The 12,713-nt window shown below is 43.0% G+C and overlaps 1 protein-coding gene across 2 annotated transcripts in view; it reads left to right on the top strand.

The window, feature by feature from the left end:
• Positions 1-12,713, top strand: part of UTP6 (UTP6 small subunit processome component) — a 38,569-nt gene that overhangs the window by 9,507 nt on the left and 16,349 nt on the right. For both annotated transcript variants that reach the window (XR_010748895.1, XM_066363773.1), the window contains exons 6-10: positions 876-939; positions 2,605-2,723; positions 7,617-7,694; positions 11,076-11,157; positions 12,049-12,130. Coding sequence is in view for 1 of the 2 variants with exons in the window: in XM_066363773.1 (XP_066219870.1) it covers positions 876-939; positions 2,605-2,723; positions 7,617-7,694; positions 11,076-11,157; positions 12,049-12,130 (425 nt within the window). In the remaining variant the exon portion in view is untranslated. The remainder of the gene's footprint in view (positions 1-875; positions 940-2,604; positions 2,724-7,616; positions 7,695-11,075; positions 11,158-12,048; positions 12,131-12,713) is intronic.

Raw genomic sequence — 12,713 nt, 5'->3', positions numbered from 1 at the left:
CTCAAGCTGGTGAACTCAGAGTTTCGAACCTGAGTCTTCCACATCCCAGTCCGATGCTCTATCTGCTGCACCACTACCTGGTCAGACAAATTTTTTTGATATTTAGAATGTTTATGTAGAATGTTTTAGGTTGAAGAAAATTGAGTGTCTGTATTTGTTTATATGTCCCTAACAATAGCAGATCTTGCCCCATTGGATTTTTTAAAAATTATTTATTTATTTATTCATTTTAGTGGGGGGGGGGGGAGAGAGAAAGGAGGGGAAGGAACAGGGAGCATCAATTCCCACATTTGCCTTGACCAGGCAAGCCAGGGTTGTTGTTTTTTTGTTTGTTTTGTATTTTTCCAAAGCTGGAAATGGGGAGGCAGTCAGACAGATTCCCGCATGCGCTCGACCGGGACCCACCCGGCATGCCCACCAGGGGGCGATGCTCTGCCCATCTTGGGGCGTCGCTCTGCTGCAATCAGAGCCATTCTAGCGCCTGAGGCAGAGGCCACAGAGCCATCCTCAGCGCCCGGGCAAACTTTGCTCCATTGGAGCCTTGGCTGCGGGAGGGGAAGAGAGAGACAGAGGAAGGAGAGGGAGAGTGGTAGAGAAGCAGATGGGCGCTTCTCCTGTGTGCCCTGGCCGGAAATCGAACCTGGGACTCCTGCACGCCAGGCTGACGCTCTACCACTGAGCCAACCGGCCAGGGCCAAGCCAGGGGTTTTGAACCGGTGACCTCAGCATTTTAGGTCAACACTTTATCCAATACACCACCACGGTCAGGTTGCCCCATTGGATTTTATGGTTGATAAGGGTATAGGACAGATTACTGGAAAGTAGTAACAGTGATTTCACTGCATAGAAAATATAATTTTTCTTCCTCTTTTCAGGCTACCAAACTTCAACTTAGCAAAGTATTCTCTGCCATGTTGGCCATTCATTCAAACAAGCCAGGTAAGGGGAAATCTTTGTCAGTTCTTTTTCTACCTTATATATAGGCTCACACTGTTTTGGAACTTATTTTGCCTGATAAACCTAAAAGAACTTATTTGAGAACTTGAGCTTAGGCACTTGGCCTCAACAGGTTTGGTTCCTGAATAGCTGCTTCTTGGTTTGCCCCAGTCTACCGTGTACTGTGTCAGGTAGTGTATCTGTGGGCAAGGAAGACTGTTTCCTTTTTAGTTAGTGGTAAAAGAAAGTCTTAGGTCCTTTGAAGGACATTCTGTTTCAAGGCAGTCATATTTAAGGAATTTCAGAATCTTCAGGGGAAAAGATTAATATAAATTTTACAAGAGTGACTGGCACAGAGTAGGTACTCAGGTTTTATAAGAGAAAGGCTTCTTTTCTGTAAACTGTGTGAATGGTTCATTATTCTTACAGTGGAGGTGCTCCAGTGTCTATTTTCAAGTATTAGGTTCAACCAGACATTTTATAATACACAAGGCTCAAATAGGCTACATTTGGCACCAGTTTATTCAGAAGAATACAGCGGGGCAGTAGAGTCCTCTTAGTTCATAGGCTTGTAACAGTCCAGGTGTGAGAGGATGAGTGGGTGGAAGAACCACTCTGGCTTACAAGACCCATGGATCGACATAGCTTCCAGGGATCCTAGGAAGGACTGCGCTCAATTTTAAGAATTACATGCTCAAGAAAGCCCAAAGCAATGACTCTCTCCCATTTATAGCCTTCCTGGTCCAGATGTGGTTACCAACCATAGGTCATTTTTACCAAAAGCAATCTTGCAACTTTCTAGGAAAATGGTTAGAATGCTAATTCAAGGTTAATTTCACATCTAGAAAGGACAAAAGTTTTTTATTTAAGCCTTTATTCCCAGCAGGTATGCTAAAAATTTATTTTTAAAGTTATGATTCATTAAAAAATTTTTGAACTATTTTAAATATTGAGAAAAGAGCAAAATAATTTTATTTCAGTAATTCTAAGATGTGCAGTTTTTTCCAGGATTTTAAGACTTTACTTTAGTTTTTTAGCAAGAGAAACAGAGACAAACAGGAAAGGAGAGAAATGAGAAGCATCAACTTCTTGTGGCACTTTAGTTGTTCATTAATTGCTTTCTCATACGTGCCTTGACGGGTGGGGGGCTCCAGCTGAGCCAATGATCTCTTGCTCAGGCTAGCCACCTTGGGCTCAAGCCAGAGATCTTGGGGTCATGTTTATGATCCCATGCTCAAGCCAGTGACCCTGCGCTCAAGCTGTTGAGCCTGTTGCCCACGCTCAAGCAGGCAACCTTAGGGTTTTGAACCTGGGTCCTCAGCATCCCAGGTCAAGCCCTATCCACTGCGCCATGGCCTGGTCAGGTAGGGTTTTAATACTTTTAAAATTTGTGTGTGACTTAATTGATGTTGACCTTAGATTTGATGGAACAGTAATAGGCATTTAATAAGTATTCTCAGATGTTAATATTTGCCTATTTCCATCAGTATATTCTTGATAATTTTAGATTAAGCAACAATACTTTACAGATAACCATTACAAACTCCACTTCCTTCCTCTTTTGGTAAGATTAAAAAAATTCTTTGAGTATTAACATTGGAGCATCGGTCTTTTCTTGCCTGAGTTGCTTAATTTATTAAAACTAAGTTTGATGTTTTTCCCTTACAGCTTTGTGGATTATGGCAGCCAAATGGGAAATGGAAGATCGCCTGTCTTCAGAAAGTGCAAGACAACTCTTTCTTCGAGCTCTACGTTTTCATCCCCAGTGCCCAAAACTTTATCAAGAAGTGAGTGTGTGTGTCCATAACATGAGAAAGTGATGTCTCACTTTGGTCCTCTGGAGACACATATTTCAGTTTAAAAAAACTTTGAATTTTTTTTTTTTTTCATTTTTCCGAAGCTGGAAACGGGGAGGCAGTCAGACAGACTCCCACATGCGCCTGACCGGGATCTACCCGGCATGCCCATCAGGGGGCGATGCTCTGCCCATCTGGGGCGTCACTCTGTTGCGTCCAGAGCCATTCTAGCGCCTGAGGCAGAGGCCACAGAGCCATCCTCAGCGCCCAGGCAATCTTTGCTCCAATGGAGCCTCGGCTGCGGGAGGGGAAGAGAGAGACAGAGAGGAAGGAGAGGGGGAGGGGTGGAGAAGCAGATGGGCGCTTCTCCTATGTGCCCTGGCCGGGAATCGAACCCGGGACTCCTGCACGCCAGGCCGACGCTCTACCGCTGAGCCAACCGGCCAGGGCCAAAAAAACTTTGAATTTTAGCCCTGGCTGGTTGGCTCAGCAGTAGAGCATTGTTGGCCTGGCGTGTGGAAGACCTGGGTTCAATTCCTGGCCAGGGCACACAGGAGAAGCACCCATCTGCTTCTCTACCCTTCCCCCTCTTTTCTCTCTCTCTCTCTTCCCCTCCTGGAGCCAAGGCTCCATTGGAGCATGTTGGCCTGGGCAGTGAGGATGGCTCCATGACCTCCGCTTCAGGTGCTAGAATGGCTTCAGTTGCAGCAGAGCAACACCCCAGATGGGTAGAGCATTGCCCCCTAGTGGGCTTGCCGGGTGGATCCCAGTTGGGCACATGTGGGAGTCTGTCTCTCTGCTTCCCCACTTCTCACTTCAAAAAAAATATAACCCCCCCAAAACACAAAAACTTTGAATTTTGGAGGCTAGGGATTAGTAGGGGGCTGCTGGACAAAGGGGCCAGGATAGTAGTTTTGGGCCAGTAATAGGTTTGGACCATTTGTGTCTTCTAGGATCTTAGTGAGAGATTAAATCTCCTACCTGCCCATTATGGTTGGGAATTGGACCTTACATTTAAAAAAATAAAAAAATTTTTTTTTCCCATTGACGAGAGAGAGAGAGAGAAGCATCAACTTGTTCCACTTAGTTCTTCCATTCTTCCATTTAGTTGTCTTCTTGTTGAATGCTTCTCTGATGTGTCCTGACTGGGGTCGAATAGCGACCTCTGGCATGCTGGGCGGGAGATGTTCTATCTACTGAGCAACTTGGCTAGGGCTGACTTTACATTTTTAAATTGAGAGGCCAGGGTCAGCCATCTTTATATCTTTTTTTTTTTTTCTTACTTCTCCCTTCCCCCCTCCTTTATTCCTTCCTTCCTTTCTTTCCTTTTCTTCTAACCCTCCCACTCCCTTTTGGCTTCTCTTCCCTTTTTTCTCCATTTTTTTTCTTACTCTCTTTGCCTCTTTTTCTTGAGATAGAAACTTCTTTCCCCTCTTGGTAGACATATTCCTCCTTGGAAGGGTACACTAGATGGTCATACTTCTGATCTAATGAGAGAAAACCAAACAAATACTGGAAATGGTGTATTACTGGAAACTGTACCCGTTTCTGAAATATTTGTAAGGGTAAGGGAGAAACTGCTGTTTAGTAGTCAAATGAAAATTAAGCCTATGTGCTAAGAGGAAAAAGATGCTAGTTTTCACCCTGGCTAAATGGCTCATTGGGTTCGAGCATTGTCCCTATACAAAGAGGTTGTGGGTTCAGTCTCTGGTCAGGACACATACAGGAACAGATCGATGTTTCTGTCTCTCTTTTCCTTCCTCTCTCTCTAAAAAAAGTAAATTAAAAATAAACCAACAAAAAAAGATGACAAGTTTGCATGCTAATTGGTATATTTAACTGTCCTAACTGTGTTTTTGGTCTTGTAGTAATTTAATGATGTTTTATATTGTGGTCTTGTATCCCTTTGTTTCTTTTCATGTTTTGTTAGACATTCCTTTGCTGCTTTTATTATTTTTATTGAGAAACTATTGTAAGAATTGGTCCTCCTTGCTGTGAGAGGGTTATTGTATGGTGGTGTTACTTTATACATTATTTGAAGGCTTTCATAAATGCTCATACTTGTATTTTCCAGAATGGGAACAGATTTATTGCTTTTTCTTATCAAAAGTAATTAGAATTTGTTTATTATAAATAGGTCAGAGAAAACAGTTTTTTGAAAAAGTAACAGAACAAGTACTTAAATCTTGTCACCCATACTTTAGTCCTATTACAGATATTTAAAACAGGTTTTATTTCTGCAAAGTGGGATTCTGTATGTATGTATATATATATATATCTCAATATATATATATATATTTTTTCTTTTAAGATTTTATTTATTGATTTTAGGTAGAGGAGAAAGAGAGAAGGGGGGAGGAGTGGGAAGCATCAACTCATAGTAGTTGCTTCTTTTTTTTTTTTTCATTTTTCTGAAGCTGGAAACAGGGAGAGACAGTCAGACAGACTCCCGCATGCGCCCGACCGGGATCCACCCGGCATGCCCACCATGGGGCGACGCTCTGCCCACCAGGGGGCGATGCTCTGCCCATCCTGGGCGTCGCCATGTTGCGACCAGAGCCACTCTAGCGCCTGAGGCAGCGGCCACAGAGCCATCCCCAGCGCCCGGGCCATGTTTGCTCCAATGGAGCCTTGGCTGCGGGAGGGGAAGAGAGAGACAGAGAGGAAAGCGCGGCGGAGGGGTGGAGAAGCAAATGGGCGCTTCTCCTATGTGCCCTGGCCGGGAATCGAACCCGGGTCCTCCGCACGCTAGGCCGACGCTCTACCGCTGAGCCAACCGGCCAGGGCCAGTAGTTGCTTCTTATATGTGCCTTGACTGGGTAAGCCCAGGGTTTTGAACCAGTGACCTCAGTATTCCAGGTCAACACTTTATCCACTGAGCCACCACAGGTCAGGCTAAATTACTGTTTTTAATTTACTCTAGCAAAGTAGCTTGTTAGTAAAAAATCTTGGAGAAGAAAATCAGAAAAGCAACAGCACTGAGAAGGAAGAAGTTTTGACTGGTTGCATTTTTTGTGTGTAGATTTTTCAAATAATGGTAATTGTGTCATATGTAAAACTTTGTAGCTAGCTTTAAAAGCAAGGTAGAATGAGCCTGACTGGCTGCAGTGCAGTGGATAGAGAGTGTCAGCCTGGGACTCTGAGGCTTGAGCATGGGACTCTGAGGCTTGAGCATGGGGTTATGGCTTGAGCACAGCATCATCGACATGATTCCAAAGGTCACTGGCTTGAGCCCAAAGGTTGCTGTCCAGGAGCCAATGTCAGTAGCTCAGCTTGAGCTCCCTGGTCAAGGCACATATGAAAAACAAGCAATGAACAACTAAAGTGAAGCAACCATGAACTGATGTGTTTCGTCTCTCTCCTCCCTCTCTCTTTCTTCCTTCTTCTCTCTCTTAAAAAAACAATAATAACAACCACAAAAAACTAGGTAGAATGACATTAGGATAGTAGTATGCCAGTAGTAAATTATTGTAACTATTTTATGGCTGCCTCAGCAGTCTGCTTCTTTTATAACCTACTTCACTTTTTCTGTTGTTGGACACTTAGATTGTTTCCTGTATTTGCTCTTATACCTTTGTGTATGAAACTTCTAGGTATTTAGGATTATTTTCTTCTAATTGATAACCTAGAAGCAGAATTCTTGGTTTAGAGAGTATAAACATTTATTTTAACTTGTCATTTTCATATGTTTTGTGACATAGAATTCAAAGTATTAAAAATTGCCTGACCAGGCAGTGTGCAGTGGATAGAGCGTCGGACATGGGCACAGAGGGCCCAGGTTCAAAACCCTGCGGCCGCCAGCTTGAGCACAGGCTCATCTGGTTTGAGCAAGGCTCACCAGCTTGAGCCCAAGGTTGCTGGCTTGAGCACGGGGTCACTCGGTCTGCTTTAGCTCCCCGGTCAAGGCACATATGAGAAAGCAATCAGTGAACAACTAAGGTGCTGCAACGAAGAATTAGTGCATCTCTTCTCTCTCCCTTCTTGTCTGTCTGTCCCTCTCTCTATCTCTGTCACAAAAAAAGAAAAAAAAATTAAAAATTCTGGATAAGCCAACTTTACAGTATATGTTAATCATGCGTTAGTTTTTCTTTATATACCTGATACTACATATTTACCATTGGTTTTATTTTTTTATTTTTTTATTTTTCTGAAGTGAGAAGCAGGGAGGTGGAGAGGCAGACTCCCACATGTGCCCAACTGGGATCCACCCCATATGCCCACCAGGGGGCTCTCCCCACCTGGGGCGTTGCTCTGTTGAACTGGAGCCATTCTAGCGCCTGAGGCAGAGGCCATAGAGCCATCCTCAGCACTGGGCCAACTTTGCTCCAATGGAGCCTTGGCTGCTGGAGGGAAAGAAAGAGATAGAAAGGAGAGAGGGAAGGGTGGAGAAGCAGATTGGTGCCTCTCCTCTGTGCCCTGGCTGGGAATCGAACCCGGGACTTCCACACGCCGGGTCAACACTCTACCGCTGAGCCAACTGGCCAGGGCCTTTAATTGATTCTTACTAAAAAATAATTCTATATTTCCAGGAATTTACAAAGATAATGCAATGAAATCCTATGTACCATTTACTCATTTTTCCCTCATTTGATAAAGTTGTAGTGTAATATCAAAGCCAGGAAATTAACATTGTTATAATGTACATATAGTTCTGTGTTATTTCACATGTGTAGATTTGTGTAGCCACTGCAATCTAAATATAGAACTGTTCCACAATCACAGAGGTCTTTCTCCTTGTTAGGGTCAGCTAGTTTCATAACAGACACACCACTCACCCTAAATTTTCCCGGGTCCAATAATTATGGGTTAAAAAAAGGCATATTATGTGTTTCTAATTAAAAAAGTTATCTCCAAAGTTTTCAGTACATCATTTCTGTTCTGTAGTACTTCAGGATGGAGCTGATGCATGCTGAGAAACTCAGGAAGGAAAAGCAAGAATTTGAAAAAGCCAAAATGGATGTGGTAAGATCCTCATGTGTTGTCACATGTTTAAAATGTATAGTGTTTTGCCTGATTAGGAGGAAGAGAAAATCTTTGAAACATATTTTTCTTTATATGATAATTTAATGTAATATTTTGAAACTTTAAGATGAGTCTAGAGTTGACTTAAGAAAATGGGCTTAACAATAAAAATGGAAGTTTGTGTTTTAAAAATAAACTTTTTTTTTTTTAGCGAGAGAGAGATAGGGACAGATAGACAAGAAGAGAGAGACATGAGAAGCATCAGTTTTTCTTTGCAGCACCTTAGTTGTTCATTGATTGCTTTCTCAAATGTACCTTGACTGGAGGTCTTCAGCTGATACAATGACCCCTTGTGCAAGCCAGCAACCTTAGGCTTTAAGCCAGTGACCTTGGACTTCAAGCAACAACCTTTGGGCTCTAGTCAGCTACCATGGGGTCATGTCTATGATCCCGCGCTTAAGTTGGCAACCTCAGGTTTTCGAATCTGGGTCCTCTGTGTCCCAGGTCAGTGTTCTATCCACTGCACCACTGCTTGATCAGGCAAAAATAGATATTTGACCTAAGTGGAGTGGCCATCAAAATTATTACTGGTGGAATGGCCAAATGGTACTCTTTTTAATACTTAATGATTTCATGAACACATTAATAGGTTGAAGGTGCTCGAGAAAGGTGAAATGTGTAGTTTCTAGCCTCTTTTTTTTTTAATTAAGTGAGAGCAGGGGAGCAGAGAGACAAACTGCTGCATGTACCTGGTCCAGGATCCACCTGTGATGCTCTGCCTATCTGGGGTGTTGCTTCATTGCTCGGCAACAAAACTATTTTTAGTGCCTGAACCCTAGGTCACTGAGTCATTCTTAGTGCCCAGGGCCAACCTGCTGGGGCCAGTTGAGCTGTGTCTAGCCTCTTTTTTTTTATCCAGTCTTCTATATATATATTTTTTACAGTGATTAAAGCCTTTAAGCAAACTCTTGGCCAATACAACAAGAATCCATAAAAGAGTAGTGTCCTTAACATGTTCACCAAGTCCAAGTTGGCACCAACACCATTCCAAATCTCTGTGAATGCAACCCAACCCCAGTTCAGTCTGTTAGGAGCTGTCACAAGGAGGAGTCCAGAAAAAGTCCACATCCAGGGAAAGTCCACATGGTACTGGAATTGTTGTCACAATTCTATACTTTGCAACTCACGTCCAAGTCCCAATGACTGCTGCTTCTAGCTGGTAATGATTCAGGTAGACTGAAAAAGCCATCTGCAGCATGTGTGGAGATGGAGCCTCTGTTCTCCTCTGCCTGGAGAGATTAGACCAGGGTGCTTTTCCCTGGAGCTCTGCAACTATGGCGTGGTAAAGAGAACCTTGGGATACACTAAGCTGGGTGGCAAAGATAAATTCACAATAGAAGTTGGCAAAAGGGGGAGAGAGAGCTCTAAATTAGGAGTAGGTCCCAGCCTAAAATATGAGTGGGGCATTGAGGTAGGAGGAATAAAGGAAACACTATATATTAAAGCAACAGAAAATAGGGCTATCAATACCCACAACAGAGATCTTCGAGGGAAGAATAAAAAACCTGACTATTCAGGCAAGACATAGTTAAGTGGCCTTTGTGCAAATGGGATCAGTTTACCTGCTTCTTGGAAGAAATGCCCTAGGCTCATCCACAGTGTCGTAGATGGGGCCGACGGCCCTGGGTGCCTTCAGCCTTCAGTGGCAAACCCCAGCATTCTGGGCAAGGTTAGGTCATAGGTGGCTGGAGCAGGGCTGGAAGAGACTGAACCCTCCCTTAGAGGAGCGAGGGGGAAGCCTACCTTCCAGTGTCCCTTTTTCCTCACAGCAAAGGCATGTAAGCCTGGCAGGCTTTAGCTCAATGACCTTCCTTTTCACTATTGAAGCAGGACCCAGATGGAATCCCTATGAGACCCCGTTGGGGCGTTGGAGCCTTTACGGGCGTATCCTAAAAGCTGGTAGTTCACCTGATCTCTATTGAGCTTTTTCTGCCTCTTGGTACCTTAAAAGCCATGCTCTGAAGATCTCGCTGAGGGGTTTGAGGATCCCCATTCGCCTATAATAAAAACCTTTTCCGTATATCTGGAGCTATTTGAAAAAAGACAAAACAGTGTTATTAGCTGGATCAAATAAAAGAAGGTAGAAGTTTGCAGGAGAAGAAGATTTGGCGTCTCCTGTTCATCAGCATTCAAAAGAAATTTAAAATTTTTTAAGTTAAAGGCATGATATGGTAGACCTGTTGGAGTTCCAGGATATGACTCCTCCCTTTTAAATTTTTTTAAATTGACCTTAAAATATTTGCTGGGTATGCTTTAATAATACCTTGACTTTAAAGATTGTAAGAAATACCCATATAGCCTCCTTTTTTAATGTAATTTTTTATATGACAATAATTATTTTAAAAAGGTTTTATTGCCTGACCAGGCAGTGACGCATCAGCCTGGGATGTTGAGGACCCAGGTTTGAAACCTAGAGGTTGTTGGCTTGAGTGCAGGCTTGTCTAGCTTGAGCTTGGGCTTGCCAGCTTGAGCATGGGATCATAGATATAACCCCATGGTGACTGGCTTGAGCCCAAAGGTTGCTGGCTTGAGTCCAAGGTCGCTGGCTTGAGCAAGGGATTGCTTGCTCTAACGGGAGTCCCCCGCCCTAGTCAAGGCACATATGAGAAAGGAGTCAATGAATAACTAAGGTGCCGCAACAAAGAATTGGTGCTTCTCATCTCACTCCCTTCCTGTCTATTTGTCCCTGTCTGTCTGAACACTGCCCCCCCATAAAAAACAACAAAACAACAAAAGGTTTTATTTATTTATTTGAGAGGGAGGAAAGCGAGAAAAGGAGGGAGGAGCAGGAAGCATCAACTTGTAGTTGCTTCCTATATGTGCCATTACCAGGCAAGCCCAGGGTTTCAAACTGGCGACTTCAACATTCCAAGTAGGTGCTTTATCCACTGTGCGACCACAGGTCAGGCATTTGTGACAGAATAATTTTAAAGAAAGAAGTCTTAGAATTTTAGAACTGAAAAAGGAACTTTGCTACAATCTGTTATTGTGGTTTCCAGCTCTAAAATGTTTTATGCAAATAAAGTGGTACACAGAAGGGCTAACAGGGCATGTAAAAGGTGACCTATTCTGGTCTAAATGGAGAGCAGGGCCTTGAGCCGAGTGATCCTGCTACCAGTTCAGGAGCCTGAGACAATGTAGTCGGCAGATCAGTGGTCTTGTTCAACTGCCCACATTACAAGTGAGGGAGCTGGCCCTGAGAGAAGTGCTTTGCCAGAGGCCGTATGGCACAGGTCGTCTAGGACTGTTCATTCGTATCCTAATGCTTTTTCCACTTACTGGCACTACCTGGTAAGTTATGTTCAATATTACACTCTTTAGGGAAACGTTGATTATCCTGAAGAAATCCTTATGGGCGAGTTGGCGCGGATTGTGTACAAAAATTCTGTAAACATAATTAAAGGTAGGTATCTTTTGAAATTTATGGTGCAGGCTCCATAAATATTAGTGAAATATTCTATAATGAGGTAGATGTCTGGCTAATTTTGGAAATTTTTGTTAGAAATTCTTTTAAGATGTGTATAAAACTCTGATTGTAGGAATAGTGTTCTGTTTCTTCCAGAAGGCTTTTTGTTCCTTAGGATATACTTGAACATTTCAATAAATTTTTATTTAGTACTTTTTTTTTTTTTTTTGTATTTTTCTGAAGTTGGAAACAGGGAGGCAGTCAGACAGACTCCCGCAAGTGCCCAACCGGGATCCACCCAGCATGCCCACCAGGGGGCGATGCTCTGCCCATCTGGGGCGTTGCTCTGTTGCAACCAGAGCCATTCTAGCGCCTGAGGCAGAGGCCACAGAGCCATCCTCAGCGCCCGGGCCAACTTTGCTCCAATGGAGCCTTGGCTGCAGGAGGGGAAGAGAGAGACAGAGAGGAAGGAGAGGGGGAGGGGTGGAGAAGCAGATGGGCGCTTCTCCTATGTGCCCTGACCGGGAATTGAACCCGGGACTCCTGCACGCCAGGCCGACGCTCTACCACTGAGCCAACCGGCCAGGGCCTATTTAGTACTTAATTCATGTGGGGATTTGAAAAGGAATAGATGACTTAATACATTTCTTTATGCCTTTAAGAAGTTGAGAATAAAAAAAAGTTTAGAATACAAGCTACATGTACTTATGAATACGCCAAAATACTAATAATGGCTTTGCTTGTATAATGGGACTATGGTTGATTGGTTTTTCTGCTTTGCCCCATTTCTCAATGTAAAAAAATGAAACTAGTACATCAAGCAAGCAGTAATTTTAGAGTTAAGCGATACTTTAGTCTTACTCCCCTCCCCCACTTCTATAATTTTAGGTGCAGACTTTCATGTGTCACTGCTTTCCATTGCACAGTTATTCGACTTTGCCAAAGATCTGCAAAGAGAAATTTATGATGAGTAAGTAAAATAGAGGAAAGGTGGATATGGCTGTTCTTATTCTGTGGTTTACGGGTACTTAGAAAGTGGGAAAGAAAATACCACATTAAATCCTTGGAGGAAAGCTCAGCTTTCGGACGATTGTATCATAGTAAATCATATTTCAGAAATCCATTTCTGGAGAAGTTGTTTGACTGACTTATTGGTTTCTCTTGGGAAATAGTTTACCTTTACTCAATATCAAGTAAATCCTACAGCTTTTATGAAAATCTGTATTTCTGCTTTCCTGGCATGTTTTTTGTCTGTAAAATGAGAGTTGTACTCATGAATGTTTGTGGTTGAGTGCTACAGGTGATATTATTCTTTAATGTCTGATTATATGGTTTGAGAATTGCTTGCAGCCTGCTTGTGGGTTCTTCACTCTTAGGTAGTACCCCTTTCACAGGAGATAAAATAGAATTTACATCAGTTTTTTCTTTGGACATCTTTAGGCTTTTGGTAGAGGATTAGTTTATTGCTTTTTCTCTGCCTTTATCATAGAAATGCAAGAGCCTGGACATAATAAGGTTTTTCAGGTCTCAAGGAGGATTCTCTCATCAGTCCT

The sequence above is a fragment of the Saccopteryx leptura genome, chromosome 2 (genome assembly GCF_036850995.1).
Source record: "Saccopteryx leptura isolate mSacLep1 chromosome 2, mSacLep1_pri_phased_curated, whole genome shotgun sequence".
Classification (NCBI taxonomy): Eukaryota; Metazoa; Chordata; class Mammalia; order Chiroptera; family Emballonuridae; genus Saccopteryx; species Saccopteryx leptura.
This window is presented reverse-complemented; position numbering and strand designations above follow the sequence as displayed.